At 42.7% G+C, this 22,625-nt stretch overlaps 1 protein-coding gene and 1 long non-coding RNA gene across 2 annotated transcripts in view; one reads left to right on the top strand and one right to left on the bottom strand.

Annotated features, from left to right (window-relative positions):
* Positions 1-1,149: 1,149 nt before the first annotated feature.
* Positions 1,150-22,625, bottom strand: part of LOC124275147 — a 32,520-nt gene continuing 11,044 nt past the window's right edge. The window contains exons 5-17 of the mRNA XM_046710638.1: positions 21,837-22,018; positions 14,722-14,849; positions 13,372-13,528; positions 12,600-12,682; positions 9,151-9,397; positions 8,518-8,669; positions 6,010-6,187; positions 5,095-5,256; positions 4,750-4,893; positions 3,837-3,909; positions 3,527-3,602; positions 2,462-2,542; positions 1,150-2,065 (exon numbers count right to left, since the gene is read on the bottom strand). Of these exons, the coding sequence (XP_046566594.1) occupies positions 1,604-2,065; positions 2,462-2,542; positions 3,527-3,602; positions 3,837-3,909; positions 4,750-4,893; positions 5,095-5,256; positions 6,010-6,187; positions 8,518-8,669; positions 9,151-9,397; positions 12,600-12,682; positions 13,372-13,528; positions 14,722-14,849; positions 21,837-22,018 (2,125 nt within the window). The 3' untranslated portion in view covers positions 1,150-1,603. The remainder of the gene's footprint in view (positions 2,066-2,461; positions 2,543-3,526; positions 3,603-3,836; positions 3,910-4,749; positions 4,894-5,094; positions 5,257-6,009; positions 6,188-8,517; positions 8,670-9,150; positions 9,398-12,599; positions 12,683-13,371; positions 13,529-14,721; positions 14,850-21,836; positions 22,019-22,625) is intronic.
* On the top strand, positions 10,222-12,898 carry LOC124275148. The gene is made up of 2 exons (XR_006898217.1): positions 10,222-11,099; positions 12,607-12,898. It is a non-coding gene; the product is annotated as an uncharacterized LOC124275148 (long non-coding RNA).

Here is a 22,625-nt window from a genome sequence, read left to right as displayed (position 1 = left end):
ATACATCTTAACATTGAAACACTTCTATAATATGACGGAAGGCTTGATGAAAGAAAGCCTACATCAAGCTTTAATTGTCCATATCGTGTGCATTCAGAAGAAAGTTAACCATGCTGATGCCAATCTCCTTGACAATGAGGCAGTATTTAAGCTTTTTAGACACGTACATCTGATATAAATCTATAACAGAACAGGATGCCTTGACGTCGTAAACCATGTGCTACAGGTTACACGAAACCAAATATTTCCCCATTGACTTCTACAGTAACGTAGATTTGTATTTAAAATTTTTATTTTTTAAATTAACTTAGCCCTCAACAGCTTTTACATGTACATGTAGGCATCATCTGGACTTAGAGCAGAAATAGAAACGAGAAGAATGACTACCTCAGCCAGTTCCTTTTCCTAGTACAGAAGCAGGACAGAGTAACCCCAGTTCCGCACAACATGTCACCCGTTTGAAAATACACGGTCACATTCAGCATGGGTCATCATGTAAAAAAGGAGGCAGCACTCAATATTGAAAAATATAATTACTTACTCCATCACACCTGTCACTGATTTTAAATGGTATACATATTAGTCATATTTACAGTCTTCCTGTCCTGGGCCACTGTGGAGGTGTTCCTTATTATGGCGTATATCTTCAAAGCTCTACAGGTCCTGCCATGTATCTAAGAAGCTACCCGTGTCACTCTGATACTACTAGTCCACCATCATGTAGATACCAACACTTCCCCCCGACACCACCCTGCCTCGATACCCAACCTCCATGACACACCACCTCAACACACCACCTCAACCAACCACCTCAACACATCACCTCAACACACCACCTCGATTGGATATCTCAACAAAGTACTTCGACAATCTACTTAAAACTTCCACATCAACAAGCCATTTCATCACACCAGCTCGACACACCAGCTCGACACATCACCTCGACACACCACCTCGACAGGTTATCTCAACAAAGTACTTCGACAATCTACTTAAAACTTCCACATCAACAAGCCATTTCGACACACCAGCTCGACACATCACCTCGATATGTAATTTCGACAAAGTACCTCGATAATCTATTTAAAACTTCCAGCTTGACACGCCATTTCGACACACCAGCAGGACAAGCTCCCTTGACACGCCATTTCGACGACACAGGACAAGCTCCATCGTCACACTCCACGTAAGTAAGTAATCACAACAAACCAGGTTTGCAGTCCAAACATAGCCCTTGCATACCACCCCATACAACAGTGGATACCTTCCTCCAGCTCACCTTCGTCTGAAGCCCGAGACGTCTAGACGTGATGATACAACCACTTCATACCAGACCACATTGAAGACAAAGTTACTTCAAGCTTCCGGGTAGTTAATACCTGCGTGTGTCACCCCCAAGACAGACCCAACCGTGAGATGGATGGATCCGAGGATGCTCTCACTATCGATCACGTATCGATCTGCCGATAGACACATCAGAGCAACTGCTACAAGCATAGCTGAGACTTTCAGTGTACGCGCCGATTATACGTCAGCCTTCATGTGTGTATATTAGTCTGGTCAATATGCGGTCCCTGTTGTCTCACCGCAACATGCCACTCGTTCACGTACATATCTGATTGTCTGACACGCCATGCTGCTTTCCCACACCGTTCTGCACGGGTTCACGAACAAAGGAACACGTGTGATAGCAATCCAGGCCGTCTCCATCTGTGTCGCAAGGCTCGCCAACACATACATTATAATCTGGAAACTCCGATGACCCGGCGACACCCGCACAGCTTCCCTGCAACCACACATCCTGACCACATCCTGATTCAGAGCCTTGTAAGGTGAAGTTGCTCGCTCTCATCCTGTGTTTCGTGGCCATATTATCGACTTTCTCACCAACGCGCTCGGTGTTTCCATCCACTGATGATAAACTTGAAATGTCCACACAAATGTCGATGCTGTTGTCCATGGAGACGTCGTCCCCTGCAATGACATAGGTCAAGAGGCCTGTTCCCACTGTTTCGTTTCTGGACTCCAAGTTGGACAGTGTCTTGGATTCATCCCGATAACTGACCTGTGGAACAATGCACTGATGTTATGTCAATCGGTCCTTTACACTGATCAACCTAACATATGGGAGTGAGTGAGTATAGTTTAACGCCGCTGTTAGCAATATTCCAGCACTATCACGGCGAGGGACACCAGACATGGGCTTCACACATTGAAGGGAATCAAACCTCGGTCTTCGGCGTCATGAGCGAACACTTTAACCACAAGGCTACCCCACCTCCCCTACTAATATACGAGACAATGAATAGCCTGGACGTTTTTCCTCCAACAATTTCCCACATAGGTAGAATCTGTGGAGCACATTTCTGGTATCCAACGTCATATCTGGAATGTTTCTGAAAGGCGTAAAACCTATACTTTCTTCTGTATACGAAACTATATCACATGGACGCTGCATTACCTTCATCTTGGTAGCTGTGGAGGTCTCCGAGGAAACATTCCCCGAAGGAAGAAAACGGCCTTCTTCTGGTGCAGGGTTTCCCTGGCAACACAATGCATAACCTGTGAGTGAGCTATTATTAAATGATGGTGTACACTGCAAAAAAATACAAGCAACACGCATGCATTCCACAGAAGTATTTCTAAAACAAATATGTGACCTAGTTGTTTCATTCACTGCGCTGCGTCCCTATGGACACGCCACAAACGTATAATCACGGGTTCGAATCCCGTTCGCCCCGGTCATGTATTGTTTGTCAGTACAAAACGTGTGATTGGGTGTTTTCATCAAAGTGGTAACATCTGAGACCTTATCCGCTTTATCTGTTCTCAGACACCAAACTGACAGTTATAGTAACTGAATACTTTTCAAAGAGGCATCAAACTGGACTCACTCTATGAGGAGTAAACAAATCATTTAGTAACAGTAGCACAGAGAAAGGTTTGTATAAAATACACATTGTACCAACAAATACATACCCGTGAAGATCGGGATTAGATTTGGCCTTCAGCAACCTATGCTGATCGTTAGAGGTGACTAACAGGATCGGGTGGCCAGACTCGCTGACTTAGTTGACATATGTCATCGTATCAAAATTTCGTAGATCGATACTCATGATGTTGATCACTGGATTGGCTGTCCAGACTCAATTATTTACAGACCACCACCATATAGCTGGAGTATTGCTGTGTGGCGTTAAACAACAAACCAACAACACTATTTTGGATTCGAACATACGACAGACAGATCCTGTCACCATTAATGGAAACAGCTCGTGCTGCGTCTGATTAAAGAATTGTATTTATGTTGTTAAGGACGAGAATTTGTTGAGAGCAAGAGCAGTAGTGATCAATTCTCGCCTATTAACTAGGTTGACACATGTCATCGTATCCCAATTTCGTATATCGATGCTCATGATGTTGATCACTGGATTATCTGGTCCAGACTCGATTATTTACAGACCGCCACCTAATAGCTGGAATATAGCTGAGTGCGGCAATAAACAACAAACTACTAAATACATACCAAATGGTTGATTAAAGTCGGTAGCTGGATTTGAATCTTGGCGAACCATTTTTTTCTTCTGCAGAAATATATGGAACTAAGAGCAGAAACATTAAATATGTATCATACATATACATACAGATATGGAAATGACTGTAGCAACACAGAACAATCACCTTCAGAGTATTACATCTGACCTTTAAAGGTCACCACACCACATGATGAGACTTATGTTATTAAGATGGCGGCAATACTGTAGCAATACAGAACAATCACCTTTAGGGACCTTTAAAGGTCATCACACCACAAGTAGATCCATGATCAGACTTACGTTATCAAGATGGCGGCTGCGAGTGTTGAACAGCTGACTGGCACCCCAACAATCACTTCCGGTGGAACGAGAGCTGCACAACAAACAAGGATTACTCATCAACATTATTCTGCTATATTGCTGTGTTTTTTCACACTCGTGACTTTCATGAGTAAAGTATTGGTGAATACTAATCCACTTATGAAAGGGATCTTTCTTAACTTTCAAAGATACGGAAAACTGATTATCAAAATATAACAATATAACTAATAATAATGTGTCCATTTATATAGCGCCAACTCCACACCAAGTATGCTCATAGCGCTAACAATGAATAGCATAGCACAGTATTACCCCTGATATCCCATGCTGCCTGTTAGGCGCTAGAAGGTTATAGTCACATGACTTATCACACCGGGTACCCATTTTCTGCTTGGTGAACAGAGTCAATGTTTGAACAAACTCACTTGCCTAAGGTGAGACCACATGTATGCGTAAATATGTGTTCGATACAACTGATAATCTGTATCAGAGGTCGAGCAGAGTCGCAAGGGAAATATGTGTCTAATGTCGCGCTGAATTACCTAGCGATAAATGCGTACAAGTGGAGTGCATGTGTGTGTATTTTTGGAGGGTTTATTTTTGGCTGTTTGGATTGATGCCGGTTTTAGCTCGCCGCTGAGGAGTTAAATCAGGAAGGCGTTCACGTAGCAACAATGACTTTCAAGCTTCCTGTTGTTTAATTACCCAATAGTTTGTTCACAAAAGAAGTTTTATATATTTATATCATTGTTGTTGGAGTTGTTGTTGGTGGAGGTGAGGATGGTAGTGTTGGGGGTGGTCGGTGTGGTGGTCGTGGTGGTGATGCGCATTTGTCACAGACGGTGTTGCCACTGAACGCTCACGATGACGAGCAGTGAGGGTACCAACATACCTACAGACCCCGGGGTCGTGACGTTCCTCCTGACCCAGGGTCCATGTACTCCTCCTCCCACAGCTCTGACGCACACCCTGTAGGAGGAGCCGCCCACCTTCAGGATGACGGAGTCGCCGTCGTGCTTTGCCGTCACCGTCACAGCTGCAATTGTAAATATAGACAGATATCAGTGTCACGTACAAATCAACACGTGACTGACCAGGTGGCGCTGAGCGTCAAATATCCAGATGAAAGATCCATGCTCTTCGTCAAAACTGCCCTATTTCAGTTTCGGTTTTGATACACATACTTTATATTACTTCACACAAACACTGTCAGTTCCACACATAGAGATATACTCACGGTGAAAGTTGTCGCAACGTCCCGGGTCAATATTCCCAGGTATAACTGCAACATCAATAAACTCTGGTCTGCCATAGTTCATCATCAGACACGGCACGCCCCACGTCACCTCCACCGATGTCTCCGTCAGTCTGTTCACGACGACATCATTGACGAGCGGTACTAAGAACAACGCACAAGAACTAGAACACATACAGATCCATGATGCATCTTTAACGGGTAAGAGGGGAGATAACTCAGTGTTTAATATTGATGTCTCTCCAAGTAGTCATTGAATTCAGTCTATGTAATCAACGTTTTATGCATTCCTTTAGAGAGGTATGGGCGTGGGGGTGAATAGATGAGGTAGGAGCTTGCATTGTGGGGCTTTATAACCCTAACCCACTGCGATAGCCCACTGCGATAGCCAGCAGCAGAAATGGGCAGTTTAACATGCTTGGCCCACTCAGGTACATCATAGTGACACCGAGCAGAGTGTCTTTGGTGTGTCTTCTCAATGCCATCTTTGGTATGCCGTACTCAGGTATCGTACTACCGACCTCCCCATCAGCGGGAGACGCTCTATCCACTACAGGTCTCACGGAGGTCCCAATTTATCAACCCGTGAAGGTCCGGGTTAGAATATTGATCTTCAGTAACCCATGCTTGTCTTAAGAGGCGACTAACGGCATCAGGTGGACAGACTCGCTGACTTTGTTGACACATGCCATCGGTTCCCTATTATTCGATTATATACAGACCGCCGCCATATAGCTGGAATATTGCTGAGTGCGGCGTAAAACTACACTCACTCACCCAATTTATTAAATACCTCATTGTGTCCGTTTGTCAAACCGAAATAACATAAAGACCAACTATGGTGCTAATCTCCAATCCGGTTAAACCAAACAGATTTGCATGATGGTTTTAAATCACCTTTGAATTTTTGGAATTTGCATTGATTCCATACGATTCCGCTATTTATTCCGTCGGTTTCCATGGAAACTCCGAAATGCCAGACACATGCACTGCACGTGGTGACGAACCTTTCCCCGACCTCCACCTCAGCGCCATCTCCGTCAGCTTCCCCCTCAACTCTGGCTTGGATACTTGTCTGCAACATGAACAACACATTCACAGCTTCCTCACGGACATAAGTTACGTATGACGGATTGGGGGCTTTTCTATAGTCCATAGCCTGATTTTTGCAAAGGGTCATAATACACATGAGGGTACGTTACCCATGATGGACCACATGCCCTCGTGTCTTTGCGACGATTAAAGATGTTAAAAAAGCATAAAACATTGGAGATGACCCCCGACTCAAAATGCTTCACAGTATAATACATTATGACAAGGCCGGACACTTCGGTGTACCCTACCCGCCTGCTTTGCCGATCGCTACGCTACCATCGCATGCATTCGATTAATACTTAATGCAAACATAATCATGGATGATTGGCCTATCTAGCACCACTCATGTCACCTACCAATTCTTCAATTGGTAGGTTTCATGAGTGGTGATCTATAAACCACTGAGTAATGGGGAACATCTGGCACACTTTCTAGTCAAACTGAGGCTATATACACGCTGCCCTAGTATAAGCTTGAACAATTCAACTGAGGAGTACAGACAGGTAACTGTCTAGATAATAGTCTAAACATATCCCGAAGGCTCACGGTCTCGCATATTTATCACGTGTGACATAGTCCAAAGATGTGTAAACGTACGTCTTCGGCGAATGTCGATGGAGGCGTACGTCGTAAACGCCGCCACTTATTGATATCACAGGGCAAAAGGTAACATTGGTATAGCTGATATGACTTGAACAAAGTGTTCATTAAGTTGGTATTGCTGGCATGACTTGAACATTCTCATCTCATTACCTCCATCCATAATTCACCCTGCCCCAGTTCTCCTTCCCTGTTCTCCCTCCTGTCCTCTCCCCTGTTCTCCCTCCCTCTCCTCCCCTGTTCTCCCTCCCTCCTCCCCTCCCCTGTTCTCCCTCCTGTTCTCCCTCCCTCCTCTCCCTCCTCCTCCTGTTCTCCTCCCTCCCTCTCCTGTGCTGTTCCTCCTCCTCTGTCCTCTCCTGTTCTCCCTCCTGTCCTCTCCCTGTTCTCCTCCCTGTCCTCTCCCTCCCTCCTCCCTCCCTGTTCCCTCCCCTCCTCCCCTCCCCTCCCCCTCCTCTCCCCTGTTCTCCCCTCCCTCCCTCCCCCTGTTCTCCCTCCCCTCTCCTGTTCTCCTCCTCCCTCCTGTCCTGTTCTCCTCCTTCTCCCTCCTCCTCCTCCCTCCTCCCTGTTCTCCCTCCCTCCCTCTCCTGTCCCTCCTCCCTCCTCTCCCCTGTTCTCCCCTCCTCCTCCTCCTCCTGTTCCCCCTCCTTCTCCTCCCTCTCTCTCCCTGTTCTCCTCCTCCCCTCTCCTGTTCTCCCTCCTGTCCTCCTGTTCTCCTCCTGTCCTCCCTGTTCTCCCTCCTCTCCTGTCTCCTGTCCCCTCCCTCCTCCCTCCTCCTCCTCCTGTTCTCCCTCCCTCCCTCTCCTGTTCTCCCTCCCCCTCTCCCTGTTCTCCCTGTCCTCTCCTGTCCTCCCCTGTTCCCTCCTCCCTGTTCTCCCTCCCCTCCTCTCCTGTTCTCCCCTCCCTCCCTCTCCCTGTTCTCCCTCGGGTCCTCTCCCTGTTCTCCCTCCTGTCCTCTCCCTGTTCTCCCTCCTGTCCTGCCCTGTTCGTCCTGTCCTGTCCTCGTTCCTTCTCTTTGTGTACCCGTTCAATCACCCTCACCTCCCTCCCCTCTGCTCCAGACGTTTTGGTTCACTGAAGTCAGCCGTTGTCTTTATTGTAGACTATCTTATTACTGGGAAATATGATCTCGTCAACAAAGTCAGCAAATGGTTTTGAGAGCTATCGCAACAGCTGGCCGATCAGTTTGCAGGACGATATACACTGCATCATGAGTTGGAGCTAACTTGGAGTGAACATATCAGTGTCAAGTAATTTATTTTTAAAATACTAGTACATATTCACTCCAGAACTATCATGTTCCCATGTTCTGGTTATCGTCTACGCCATCATCTAGATGTACAGACAGTCATCTGCCCCAATGACAACATCACCTCATCTTTTATCTCAGATCGTCTACCACAGTAGATAGCCACCCCATCTTCTTTACCCTTTACTCAACACCAACCACCTCCACTTGTAGTCTACACCACCCATCCAACTGCACCATCGTCTACTAGAAAGTATATATTGTCTTGTCCCATGTGTTTCAGCTAGCAATAGTCCTGAAGGTACCCCATCCGGTATACACCACCATAACCAAATCCTTCCCAACCTGAGTGGCCGTGCGCAGGTATCCTTGGAGATTATTTCACTGCAACAATTGTGGGGTTGATGCTAATTCCTGATCCTGTCAACGTTAATACCTGCTGTCAGTTTACGTCAAATACTGACCTCACAAGAGACATAGCCTGGACTGGTCATTTGGCCGTAACACCAGTGAAGTCGTGTCGTAGATGTCGCCGAATTGATGACGGGATCCCAGTATATGTCATAGACATCATCATCCACGAGGACGGCGTCTACCCATCTTGCTGTAGTCAGTTCTGAAAAGTGCCACAAAATATTTATGCGCTACAAAATAATACCTGGTGCGTTGCAGGATATGTACTACCGATCCATCATGAGCAGGATCAACGACTGCACCTTGCCAATAAAATGTGTACGGCATCAGCACAAAGCTTGGTCTGATTTGATGACATCACTACACGACAATAGGTGCACTCTTGTTAGTGGCGACAGGGACCATGGCCTCGCTGAGTTATGTCCCTTAGACAGTGGCCATGGTAGCCGGTTTGTCCAGATTGTGATTCAAGGTCTGCCAGCACCATTCCAGTTACTAATGACCTCAACAACTTCGGTTGACACACACACACACACACACACACACACAATAAATCTGACACGCAACCTGACATTTTGAAACACAGCTCAGTGGGGACTGTAACTGAACTTGCCCACACTCTCATTCCTCTTTAGATACACCGTCAGGATTTATAGATAATGTATAAGATAAAACTGACTCACTCTGAGATGCAACAGGTATATAGATTCTCGATCTATCCGTGACATCGGAGTAGCCGACATTCGTCCAGGCCTGCACCGACATCACATAATCCACAGACATGCTGAGGTCGACGTCGACAAGGGCCGACACACTGGTGTTAGGTACAATCTGTTCAGCCAGTATTGACGTGTTCCTCCTTGGTTCACTCCCGCGGACCATAACACGGAGACCCCTGATGACACCGTGCTGCAGATCACGGGGGATAGCCTGGGTAGACAACAGTAGATGAGGAGAGATGGCCTGGGTAGACAACATTGGACGAGGACAGATGGTCTGAGTATACAACAGTGGATGAGGACAGATTGTCTGGGTATACAACAGTAGACGAGGGCAGATGGTCTGGGTATACAACAGTGGATGAGGACAGATGGTCTGGGTATACAACAGTGGATGAGGAAAGATGGACTGGGTAGACAACAATAGGCGAGGGCAGATGGTCTGGGTATACAACAGTGGATGAGGACAGATGGCCTGGGTTGACAACATTAGACGAGGACAGATGGCCTGGGTAGATAACATAAGACGAGGACAGATGACCTGGGTAGACAACAGTAGATAAGGACAGATCGCCTGGGTAGACAACATTAGACGAGGGCAGATGGTCTGGGTATACAACAGTAGATAAGGACAGATGGTCTGGGTAGACAACAGTGGATGAGGAGAGATGGCCTGGGTTGACAACATTAGACGAGGACAGATGGCCTGGGTAGATAACATAAGACGAGGACAGATGACCTGGGTAGACAACAGTAGATAAGGACAGATCGCCTGGGTAGACAACATTAGACGAGGGCAGATGGTCTGGGTATACAACAGTAGATAAGGACAGATGGCCTGGGTAGACAACAGTGGATGAGGACAGATGGCCTAGGTAGACAACATTAGACGAGGACAGATGGCCTGGGTAGACAACATTAGACGAGGGCAGATGGCCTGGGTAGACAACATTAGACGAGGACAGATGGCCTGGGTAGACAACAGTAGATAAGGACAGATGGTCTGGGTAGACAATATTAGACGAGCACAGATGGTCTGGGTATACAACAGTGGACGAGGACAGATGGTCTGGGTATAACAACAGTGGATGAGGAAGATGGACTGGGTGTACAACAATAGGTGAGGAGAGATGGCCTGGGTACACAGAAGTATTTATTATTCAATACTAAACAGTGATGGCACCTGGTGTTAACGAAAGAATGGCCGTCCCGTCACAAACACATGCCAAGCCAAGTCAATTATTCACCTACAAAAATGGGGTCTACGCTATATAGCGATGTGCCAGTATTATCTCGAGTATAGACGTTGTGTTGATAACCATCTGCGAGACTGAGATGTTTCTCTGTAAATCACTGAAAATATCAACATATTGACAAACGTCATCAAATGTGAGATGACACAAACTAAAGGGGATTGGATCATAATTAATTCAAATTTTCAGCTGGTATCATGGGACTTGCGACACACCTGGGAGCCGTTGTACAAAGCGGTCTTAACTCCAATTGCTTAATATAAGGTAGTCTCATGATCAGAGCGAAGGTTGTTTGGTACACCAGCATCCCGGTACTTTCATTTGTCATACTGGGATGTGGTTATCACGAGCGCATGATTGAACCAGAGTTACAGTGATTGTTTGGGAAGCGTTGGTTTACATGTATTGTCGTTGGTTGTCCTCTGTGTACATGTATATTGTAAGGTCTCCAGGCCGACATAACACGCAACACAGATGTACAAATAAGAGACGTTTACTTGACGAAGACAAAGATGAGACTGAATACGACTGAGAAACAATCACACGTCACCGTTGATGAGTCCACCTGCAGGCGCACGCTATTGTTGATGATGGTTGCGTTTATACGATGCTGTCCAAATACCAGGAACAACCTCACAATATGATATACATACTTACTTGGTAAGCATGTAAAATCTTGCATTATTTTTTTGTGATTAGCCATCTTAAAATAGATACGCTTGAGTAATTTACATGTAATACCACTGAAGAATCCTTTAATGTATTTAATGATTTACGTCAGTGTAAAGAATACACTCAGGTTTAAAATGAAATAGTTGGTATTAAACACTCAGTAACTGTTCTTGTGTATGTAAAATACTTATATCTAAGCTTATTGGGGTTTTGCAAGCCTGAAACATGAACAGTTTTGTAAATTCTTCGTCTCTCGGATTACAAAAAAGAACATTCTTAGTGTACTATTCTTTACAGTGCTCACTTACTTGGAATAAGTTTGTACCCGGAGGTATAGTTCACATTACTAAATATTTAACCTTCACGCGCCCCAAAGGCCGCTTGGGTTATCCGGTGTAAGAATAATCACATTGTGAACATTGTTGTCCTCCCATTACGCAGACAGGCTGTTCGCAGGCGTCTTGAAACAACAACATTTACGGTTCAATGAACAGATTAGCTACTACCCGTTACCTACACATAATAATAGTCCAAATTAACATGCAAGAAGAAAACAGAAGCCGTATTATTTACTTTGAAAGATGACCGAAGAGACATTTGAATTTTGAATGCTGCAAAAAGAAAAAAGTTGATTTTCATAAACATTTCGTTTTAACCTTTTCGTCTAACGAGAATAAATATAAAAAAGTGACTCATCATGTCAATGTGGCCATGGATGTGAGAATGTTTTCCATTACTTCCTTGAATGGCTATTGTTTGCTAATCAAAGTAAACTGTTACAATCTTTAGAAAGTATCGTCAAAATTAGAGCATTGACTGGTCTTAATCTTATCTTACATGGCAATGCAGGTCTCCCATTAACTGTAAAACAGAATGTTCTCAAATATGTACATATCTCTCTGCCATTTATCTACATCACAGGTTTGTCACTGAGAGGTTTGATTGTGTTTATTGATAGAAAAGACCCCTCCCAATAATAGCATATGTACAACAGAAGTTAACTGAGAAAACGTTTTGTTGGAGAGATATAGATATGTACATATTTGGAAACATTCTGATTTGCAGTAAATGAGACACCTGATTTGCCATGTAAGATACGATTAATACCAATCAGTGTTCTAATTTCAACAATTCTTTCTAAAGATTGTAACAGTTTATGCCGACTTCCGTTAGACTAGAAGGTAAAACCGAAATGTTTATGAAAATAAACTGTTCATATATTGCAGCAATAAAAATTCAAATTACTGTCTTAACGTCCATCTTTCAAAATAAATAATATAGCTTCAGTTTGCTCCTGTGCTTTTATTTGGACTATTCCATTATAATGTGTAGGTAACAGGTAGTAGATAATCTGTTCACTGAACCGTAAATGTCTGCGAATTGGCTGCCTGCGTAATGGGAGGACACCTTTTGTTAGTATGTTCACATTTCTCACTGAGCTAAGATCGTAATGTTCATTGTTCCTCTATGTACATACATGAACCGTACCTGCCAGTAAACTGCGATCTTCCTCCGCGCACCTGCTGCCAGCGTGGTGTACGACCCTGCTTGGATTAGAGGCCCGGATGGTCCTGGAGACAAAAGATGCCAAGATGTTATGTTTCTAATAAAAGGATGCAACACTGAGATCCCAGTAGTCGGGTTGAGGATTAAGATATGGCATTGATTAATATGTTATCCATCGATTTTATAATTACTCATTATGTCTGTAGTGTATTGACAATGAATGTAAATCAATGACTAATGCATAGCATGCGAGGAAATCAATAAATCATATGGTAATCCGACACTGTTTTGTTAGGCAATGTGAATGTCTCTTCACAACTCATTGTATTTTATAAAGGGAAATACGCGACCTCACAGTAAGAATATTTGAAATCAAACCTGTTTCAGAACAATTGTGTTAAAAAAACATAAATATAACAGTATGGGATCGACGTGCATGAAAGATTAAAGCGACACATAGGTATAAGGGACCGCTCATAATTTATGGCGGCGGGGGTGTGGTGGGGTGGGGGAGAGGGGTGTTATGATGATTTTAAGGGGGTCACCCATTTTGTTCTGCGGTTCATAAATTATGAACGGTTCCTAAGTGTGCTCTAATCAACACTGCACACAGAAGCAGAGAACCACCTTTCACAGTTCGCTGTCTGCAGGAATCAGCATATTTTGAAGACGGCAACATATATAGTTGGAATATACACGTAGTTGGAATATAAACATAGTTGAAAAACACAAATAGTTTGAATATAACACTGACTGTCTTCTTGCATAGTGTGTGTAGTCGATACCGGGTCACTAGGATACCCTCCGTGTAGAGGTCGTGACGTAACTGACACCACCACCCTGCTGTAGGGGCGCAAGTCGCACACGACGATCCAGTACATCTGGCGGTCGTTATGCCCAGACACAAACACCTGAATAACCAATACGTGCATCACAGTCTTTATTATGTATTGATTTACCATACGTTAATTACCCTATCATAAGTGTGTTTCACCAACCAGACACTGTTATGTGGCATGTGTAATCAATTACGAATAGTGTTTCAAGTTTATGACATGTTTCTGTTGAAATTAAGTAGTTGGCAGTGCTCCGCTATATTTAGACTGAGAGTTCTCGAAGGTACTACAACGTACTACAAGATACTGCAAGGTACTACAGGATACTACAAGATACTGCATGGTACTACAAGGTACTGCAAGGTACTACAAGGTACTGCAATGTACTACAAGATACTGCAAGGTACTACAAGGTACTACAAGGTACTGCAAGGTACTACAAGGTACTGCAAGGTACTATAAGGTACTGCAAGGTACTGCAAGATACTGCAAGGTCCTGCAAGGTACTACAAGGTACTACAAATGCACGAGCCTAATATCAGTCAGAATATCATGGAAAGTTCCAAAACAGTTACCTTAAATACAAGAGGTATGACTTGGTCGAACAGAGAATATGTCTTAACAGCCTTGGTGTGTTACGATGAGTGTCAATAATGTTAGAAGATGTGACGAACTGAACTGACGTTTTACGTTAAATGTTATTTATAAAACGACGTTTAACTCTTTCTAGTACAGTTGTATTCTCGTTAGCTGCCGAACCTGCTGTGATATTTTACAGAAAGGAAAATCTGTTTTATATAATCGCTAGTCAAATTTCTTTTGTTTTAGTTGTACATACGGTTTTATGTAACGAGTCACATGTTTGTCATGTATTTTGTTATGTAAACTTTTATCGTGAAAACGATAGTTATCTTATATATGGATATAACCTTGGCCTAATTTGAAAACTACAATTTATTATAATAACCACCCACCTTTATTGCTGTAATCACTACACATACCTTTGTAAGATCATTGTATTTCTATTGCCAATGGAATTTACATTGCATCTCTACTTTGCACTAACACTGCGGTTCCTTCACAATAACTTGTATTAAGTTTAGCATGCCGTGGACATGTCTTTGTTGGTACCATCCCTAATAACCGGTTACGCCTTCTATTCAAATAGAAACACCACAGATCCGTGATAGGTAAACCGCAGTTCATTCAACTGTCCGCTGCACCATATGCTACAGTGTGAAGATGGGCAATAGATACGTGTGGCACACCTGCTGGGAGTTAGCTGTCACGGTATACTGCACAGCCACACCGGAGAAGCTGGCGTCACCCCACGTCACATTGAGGCACGTGGTGTTGAGGATCCAAGCTGTTACATTCTTTACTTGATCCGGCTTCACTGAAATTAACACCAGGAAGTTGAGACAGCATTTCCTGACCAAGTGACGGTAGGCTCGTAACATTGTGTGTTTCAAACAGTGAGTTGAAATCGAAATATCTTAGTCGGTTAAGTTGAGAGCAAATCCCATTCAGCTCCGTGAGTGAATGAGTGAATGAGTGGTGGGTCAGTCAGTCAGTCAGTCAGTGGTGGGTGAGTGAGTGAGTGGTGGGTGGGTGTGTAGGTGGGAGGGTGGGTGAGTGAGTGAGTGAGTGGTGGGTGAGTGACTGAGTGGTGGATGAGTGGTGAGTGGGTGGTGGGAGGGTGGGTGAGTGAGTGAGTGAGTGGCACCCAGAAACCCAGGTACGCTGGTGACAAACAGAAACATACTGGAGGGAAACGGGATTCGAACCCATGACCACATGGTTTCTGGCCACCCCAAAGGATGGGTCACAAACAGACCCGTGTACCCAAACACATGAAATGAAATCATATCCTGAGCATTTTCACTCTTCAAAATCCACGACAGTGAAGGTTTGACATGTTAAAAAATGATAATGCATTTATGCGGAATGTTTCAGAAAATATGTAAAGATCGTTCTGTCTTTTAACATTGTACAAATGGATCCACGACTTTATTCTTGAGATACAGAAAGAATATACAGTTAAGAAGAAACCGACGTCATTTGCGACATTATGATGCAATATATGTCACGTTCAATCTACTGAGGTCAGGTTGATCTCTTCAATGCAATATACACTAAGTTCACTGTATAGAAGTCAGGTTGACCCATTCAATGCAGTATTTATCACGTTCACTATACTGAGGTCAGGTTGAACCATTCAATGCTGTATATGGCGCGTTCACTGTACTGATGTCAGGTGGACCTCTTCAAGAAATATATAGTATGACCAGAAATTATTGAGAATTTTAGGAATATGTTTAATTGGATTTCTAGTATAAACAACCTTGACCAGCTATCAAGTGCTTGGTTTCATTCAAGAGAGAGAATTCTGTTAATCCTTTTTCATTAGTTTGTGAAGAGTTATCCCCCTTCGTTTACTTGCTAGCAGACGACATTTTCAGTGATCCTCAGTATGGATGATTTAGAGAAGAGGAAGTTGATTTTAGAGTATTATAACAAGGACATCAGATCAGCTAAAGTGATTTCAAGTAGAACAGGCATCCCTTTGTCCACTGTTTATCGTGTTTTGAAAAATATTGCAAATGGATATGGCATTGAGCACCAGGGAGGCGCAGGTAGGCCAAGAATATGGACTGTCGGTGACAGGAGGCGGCTTGGTATTCTTGTTTCTAAAACAAACGAAGGAGTTTAGAAAACTTAAGGCTGGATATGATTGATTGAGGAACTGTGGCTGTCTGTAAGGAGACAATTAGAACTGAGCTACATGCAATGGGTTGGCAGAAAAGTCGAGGAATTCAATCACCGATCATGAAACCTGAACATAAGGAGCGAAGGTTGAACTGGTGCTTACAGCATAGAAATTTTAACTGGGACAATGTGATTTTCTCAGATGAAAGTTCTGTGTGGCTGTTTCCTAATACACTGAAATTCTGGACCAAACAAACTGAAAAACCTTTGTATCAGCGCCCAAAGTACAGTCCGAAATTTAACGTTTGGGGTGGCATATCTGTGTTAGGGGCAACGCCTCTCTGCGTATTTGAAGGGAATATGAACACTGAGCGGTACACAGATATTCTCGAGGGACATTTACTTCCATCTGCTCACGTGTTCTATGGAATATTTTGGATTTTCCAGCAGGACAACGACCCAAAACATCGTTCAAAGCATTCACAGGCCTGGTTTCAGACCCAAAATATGACATTATTAGATTGGTTAAGCCAAAGCCCTGACCTAAATCCAATAGAAAATGTTTTGGGACTATGAAGGAAATTGTCAATAAGAAAATATTGCTGAAATGAAAGAAGAGGTGGTCCGATATTTGCACAGCATGGACCACGACTTTCTAACTTCTTTGATCAGGAGTATGCCCCGCCGCATTGAAGCCTGCATTGCTGCCCATGGTGACTTGATAAAATACTAACTGTTCACCTGTCTTTGAAGCTGGAGTTATGTTCTGCTAATGAGTAATGAGTGAAAAAATAATAAAAATTACAAATCTTTAAATTCTCAATAATTTCTGATTGTACTGTATACTACGTTCACTATATTGAGGTCAATTTGAAGTGCAACATATATCACGTTCTCTTATTTGAGGTCAGGTTGACATATTCAATGCAGAGCATGTCACGTTCACTATACTGAGGTCAGTTTTACCTTTTCAATGCAGTATACTATGTTCACTGTACTGAGGTCAGGTTGACCTCTTCCGGCAAGCAATATATACCACGTTTACTGAACTGAGGTCAGCTTGACCTCTTCAAGCGATGTGTACCACATTCACTATACTGAGGTCAGCTTGACCTCTTCAATGCAGCATATACCACGTTCCCTGCACAGAGGCGAGGTTGACCTCTTCAATGCAGGACACACCACGTTTACTGAACTGAGGTAAGGTGGACCTCTTCATGCAGTTTATGTCACGTTCGCCACAATGAGGTCAAGTGAACATCTTTATGCAGCTGACACCGATGCATATGTTCCGCACTATCGGTTCCTTGTACGTATAAAGTCTTGATTTACAACGAAGACAATGCATACCTACTCTCTGTGGTTGGTTGAATACAGTCGTTACAAACAAAGTTCCCAATTGGCACGTTCGTGTCACTTACCAGATGTTATCGTTAAACCATTATCAGACACTTGTGTCTACTTATGTTACTTTATCGATACAAGGGTAGGGCATTTACTGCAGGTAAGCTGCAACATTCACATCCAAACCTCCAATCCGCCCCTGTGGTCCTTGGCTAAACTCTATAACATGTAATAAGATGAGTACGCATGCGAAAGGTAGGGAGTCAGCAGATTTGAAGGGGTAGGGGTCCGCGACTATTTGGAAAATGTTTAGGTTCACTTGAAATATATTTTTTAAATGCATCAGAAATTCACAGAGAACGAGAACAGCAAATTAGGCCTTGAACAGTTACTACATGTATTTGTCACTGCTTGGTGTAGTATGATCAAAATACGATTTCGTTCAGCAGGCAGGTGTCGCCTTTCGCTATCAAACTGAATGATATAATCCGACAAGTCACAGGTTACTTGCGTTTTAAGTTGTAATTAAATCTGTTGCGACATATGTACCTTTTAATTGCTCATAATTGTCTTGCAAACATTAAGCCAATCATAGCTGTAAATGGACCCTTGTGAAGATCCGGGATAGGAATATGATCCATGATTTCATGATTGGTGTAAGCTGTGACTTAAGGAATAAGGTAATCTGGTTGATCTTCGTGACTTCATGATTGGTGTAAGTTGTGACTTAAGGAATCAGGTACTCTGGTGGATCTTCATGACTTCATGATTGGTGTAAGTTGTGACTTAAGGAATCAGGTAATCTGGTGGATCTTCATGACTTCATGATTGGTGTAAGCTGTGACTTAAGGAATCAGGTAATCAGGTTGATCTTCGTGACTTTACGATTGGTGTAATCTGTGACTTAAGGAATCAGGTAATCTGGTTGATCTTCGTGACTTCATGATTGGTGTAGGCTGTGACTTAAGGAATCAGGTACTCTGGTGGATCTTCATGACTTCATGATTGGTGTAAGTTGTGACTTAAGGAATCAGGTAATCTGGTGGATCTTCATGACTTCATGATTGGTGTAAGCTGTGACTGAAGGAATAAGGTAATCAGGTTGATCTTCGTGACTTCATGATTGGTGTAATCTGTGACTTAAGGAATCAGGTAATCTGGTTGATCTTCGTGACTTCATGATTGGTGTAATCTGTGACTTAAGGAATCAGGTAATCTGGTTGATCTTCGTGACTTCATGATTAGTGTAAGCTGTGACTTAAGGAATCAGGTAATCAGGTTGATCTTCATGACTTCATGATTGGTGTAGGCTGTGACTTAAGGAATCAAGTTCTGGTTGATCTTCATGACTTCATGATTGGTGTAGGCTGTGACTTAAGGAATCAGGTACTCTGGTGGATCTTCATGACTTCATGATTGGTGTTAAGAATCAGGTACTCTGGTGGATCTTCATACTTCATGATTGAAGTTGTGACAGGGTAATCAGGTTGATCTTCATGATTTCATGATTGGTGTAATCTGTGACTTAAGGAATCAGGTAATCTGGTTGATCTTCGTGACTTCATGATTGGTGTAAGTTGTGACTTAAGGAATCAGGTAATCTGGTTGATCTTCATGACTTCATGATTGGTGTAAGCTGTGACTTAAGGAATCAGGTACTCTGGTTGATCTTCATGACTTCATGATTGGTGTAGCTGTGACTTAAGGAATCAGATAATCTGGTTGATCTTCATGACTTCATGATTGGTGTAAGCTGTGACTTAAGAAATCAGGTAATCTGGTTGATCTTCATGACTTCATGATTGGTGTAAGCTGTGACTTGAGGAATCAGGTAATCTGGTTGATCTTCATGATTTCATGATTGGTGTAAGCTGTGACTTAAGGAATCAGGTAATCTGGTTGATCTTCGTGACTTCATGATTAGTGTAAGCTGTGACTTAAGGAATCAGGTAATCAGGTTGATCTTCATGACTTCATGATTGGTGTAGGCTGTGACTTAAGGAATCAAGTTCTGGTTGATCTTCATGACTTCATGATTGGTGTAGGCTGTGACTTAAGGAATCAGGTACTCTGGTGGATCTTCATGACTTCATGATTGGTGTAAGTTGTGACTTAAGGAATCAGGTACTCTGGTGGATCTTCATGACTTCATGATTGGTGTAAGTTGTGACTTAAGGAATCAGGTAATCAGGTTGATCTTCATGATTTCATGATTGGTGTAATCTGTGACTTAAGGAATCAGGTAATCTGGTTGATCTTCGTGACTTCATGATTGGTGTAAGTTGTGACTTAAGGAATCAGGTAATCTGGTTGATCTTCATGACTTCATGATTGGTGTAAGCTGTGACTTAAGGAATCAGGTACTCTGGTTGATCTTCATGACTTCATGATTGGTGTAAGCTGTGACTTAAGGAATCAGATAATCTGGTTGATCTTCATGAAGAAGAAGAGGAAGTTGATTTTAGAGTATTATAACAAAGGACATCAGATCAGCTAAAGTGATTTCAAGTAGAACAGGCATCTCTTTGTCCACTGTTTATCGTGTTTTGAAAAATATTGCAAATGGATATGGCATTGAGCACCAGGGGAGGCACCAGTAGGTAGGCCAAGAATATGGACTGTCGGTGACAGGAGGCGGCTTGGTATTCTTGTTTCTAAAACAAACAGAAGGATTTTAGAAAACTCAAGGCTGGATATGATTGATTGAGGAACTGTGGCTGTCTGTAAGGAGACAATTAGAACTGAGCCTCATGCAATTGGTTGGCCGAAAATACGAGGAATTCAATCACCGATCATGAAACCTGAACATAAGGAGCGAAGGTTGATTGGTGTAAGTTGTGACTTAAGGAATCAGGTAATCTGGTTGATCTTCATGATTGGTGTAGGCTGTGACTTAAGGAATCAGGTACTCTGGTGGATCTTCATGACTTCATGATTGGTGTAAGTTGTGACTTAAGGAATCAGGTACTCTGGTGGATCTTCATGACTTCATGATTGGTGTAAGTTGTGACTTAAGGAATCAGGTAATCAGGTTGATCTTCATGATTTCATGATTGGTGTAATCTGTGACTTAAGGAATCAGGTAATCTGGTTGATCTTCGTGACTTCATGATTGGTGTAAGTTGTGACTTAAGGAATCAGGTAATCTGGTTGATCTTCATGACTTCATGATTGGTGTAAGCTGTGACTTAAGGAATCAGGTACTCTGGTTGATCTTCATGACTTCATGATTGGTGTAAGCTGTGACTTAAGGAATCAGATAATCTGGTTGATCTTCATGACTTCATGATTGGTGTAAGCTGTGACTTAAGAAATCAGGTAATCTGGTTGATCTTCATGACTTCATGATTGGTGTAAGCTGTGACTTGAGGAATCAGGTAATCTGGTTGATCTTCATGATTTCATGATTGGTGTAAGCTGTGTCTTAAGGAATCAGGTAATCTGGTTGATCTAGATCATACATCTCGTCGTATTCCGTTCTCGTAGATCGATGCTCATGACAACAGTTACCAGGCTATGTGACCCAGACTGGATTGTATACAGCCGTTATGTAGTTCAATATTTCTAACAAATCATTAAATACACGATGCTAGAGTATTCGTTAAGTGAGACAAGGGCCTGGCATAGTAATCTAGTGGGTAAGACGTTTGCCCGTCACACCGACGGCGCGGGTTCGAATCCGGACATAGGAACATTGTGTGAATAGCATTTATGTATCCCCAGCGTGCCACGGCTGGTGACATTCCTAAAGACATCGGCAAACCACTAGTGTTGGGAATTGGTTCAAATCTCACAATTGATGACTGGTTCAATACCAACGACCAATCATCGAAAAAAATTGGTTAGCATCATTTTTTAGATTTTCCTATTCAGGTTGTAGTTGCAGATAAGTATAAAGAAAAAAACATTTGGTTCTCTGTTGTTCTGTTTTGAAACTCATAAATTACATTTGCAAATTTCACATCCAGTGTAAAATGATTCAGTTCCAGTGTAACATAAACTTCCCAGATACTTCAAGAAATATTCAGTCATGACTTTTCAGAAAGTGAAGTGAGTTTTCTTAGTTATAAACACGTTTTCAGGCCATGACAACGTCCTAGATATGTTCTATCATCAAGTATTTCAAACTCTATTACAGCGGTTCCAAAATCGTTTGTGTTCGATTATGAGAAAATGTGATCGATTGCTTGGTCGTTTGGTCACTGCGACCAATCTTCGATTATTTCAATTAATCGGATCACCACTACAAACCACACTCTCCTCACATAACAACAGTATACATTTGTAGCACAGTAATGGAGAATAGGGAGATATAGGTTTAAACACTTACCAACAAGAAATGGGTCCACTTCGAACGTCTTTGTGGCGCGTCCGAAACGATTGGTTGCATTTACGCGGAACGTGTGATTGAAGGCAGGGTAGAAGATGTTGTAGTTGGGGTCGTCGATGTCGTTGGTGATGAGAGCACATATTGTAGAGTGGCTACACATATTGTACACTCCTCCCAAACCTCTGTCAGACAACACATTCATTAAACTATTATTGTGAAGTTTTAATAGAAATTATACCTATTTCTGCCTTGAAGTTTGAAAATATTCACTCTCGTAACTTTTCTCGTTGCATTCGTATCTCCTATACTGTAACATAGGAGGTACGAATGCTACGAGAAAAGTTACGACATCTTAGTTACGAGAGCTTTGAGAAACAGGGTATCAAATCAATCCCCAAAAATGACGAAAATGATGTGACAACCGCACCACTGTGGCAGAATTTAACAGAAAGGAACGTCTTTCTCCGTAATTGTTTCTTGGCATTTAGGTTTAACGTTTTCTACCAGTGAAGATCTGGGTTAGAATTGGTCTTCAGTAGCCCATGCATGTGGTAAGAGGCAACTAACGGGATCGGGTGGCCAGGCTCGCTGACTGGTTGACACATGTCATCGTATCCCGATATTGCCGAGTGCGGCGTTAAATAACATTCAACAATCAATCAACTATAACGTTTTCTACAGTCAAACGATATAAGTGCTTCGCTTTCGGCTACGAATTCAGTAAATGGGTACATGTACGGTATATCTTATTACAGTAAAATTTTGAAAACTTCATTTAATAACTATAAA

This window comes from Haliotis rubra, unplaced genomic scaffold (assembly GCF_003918875.1).
Source record: "Haliotis rubra isolate DU_JTF1 unplaced genomic scaffold, ASM391887v1 Scf199, whole genome shotgun sequence".
Taxonomy (NCBI): domain Eukaryota; kingdom Metazoa; phylum Mollusca; class Gastropoda; order Lepetellida; family Haliotidae; genus Haliotis; species Haliotis rubra.
Note: the sequence above shows the minus strand (reverse complement) of the source record. Positions and strands in the feature narration are given on the sequence as shown.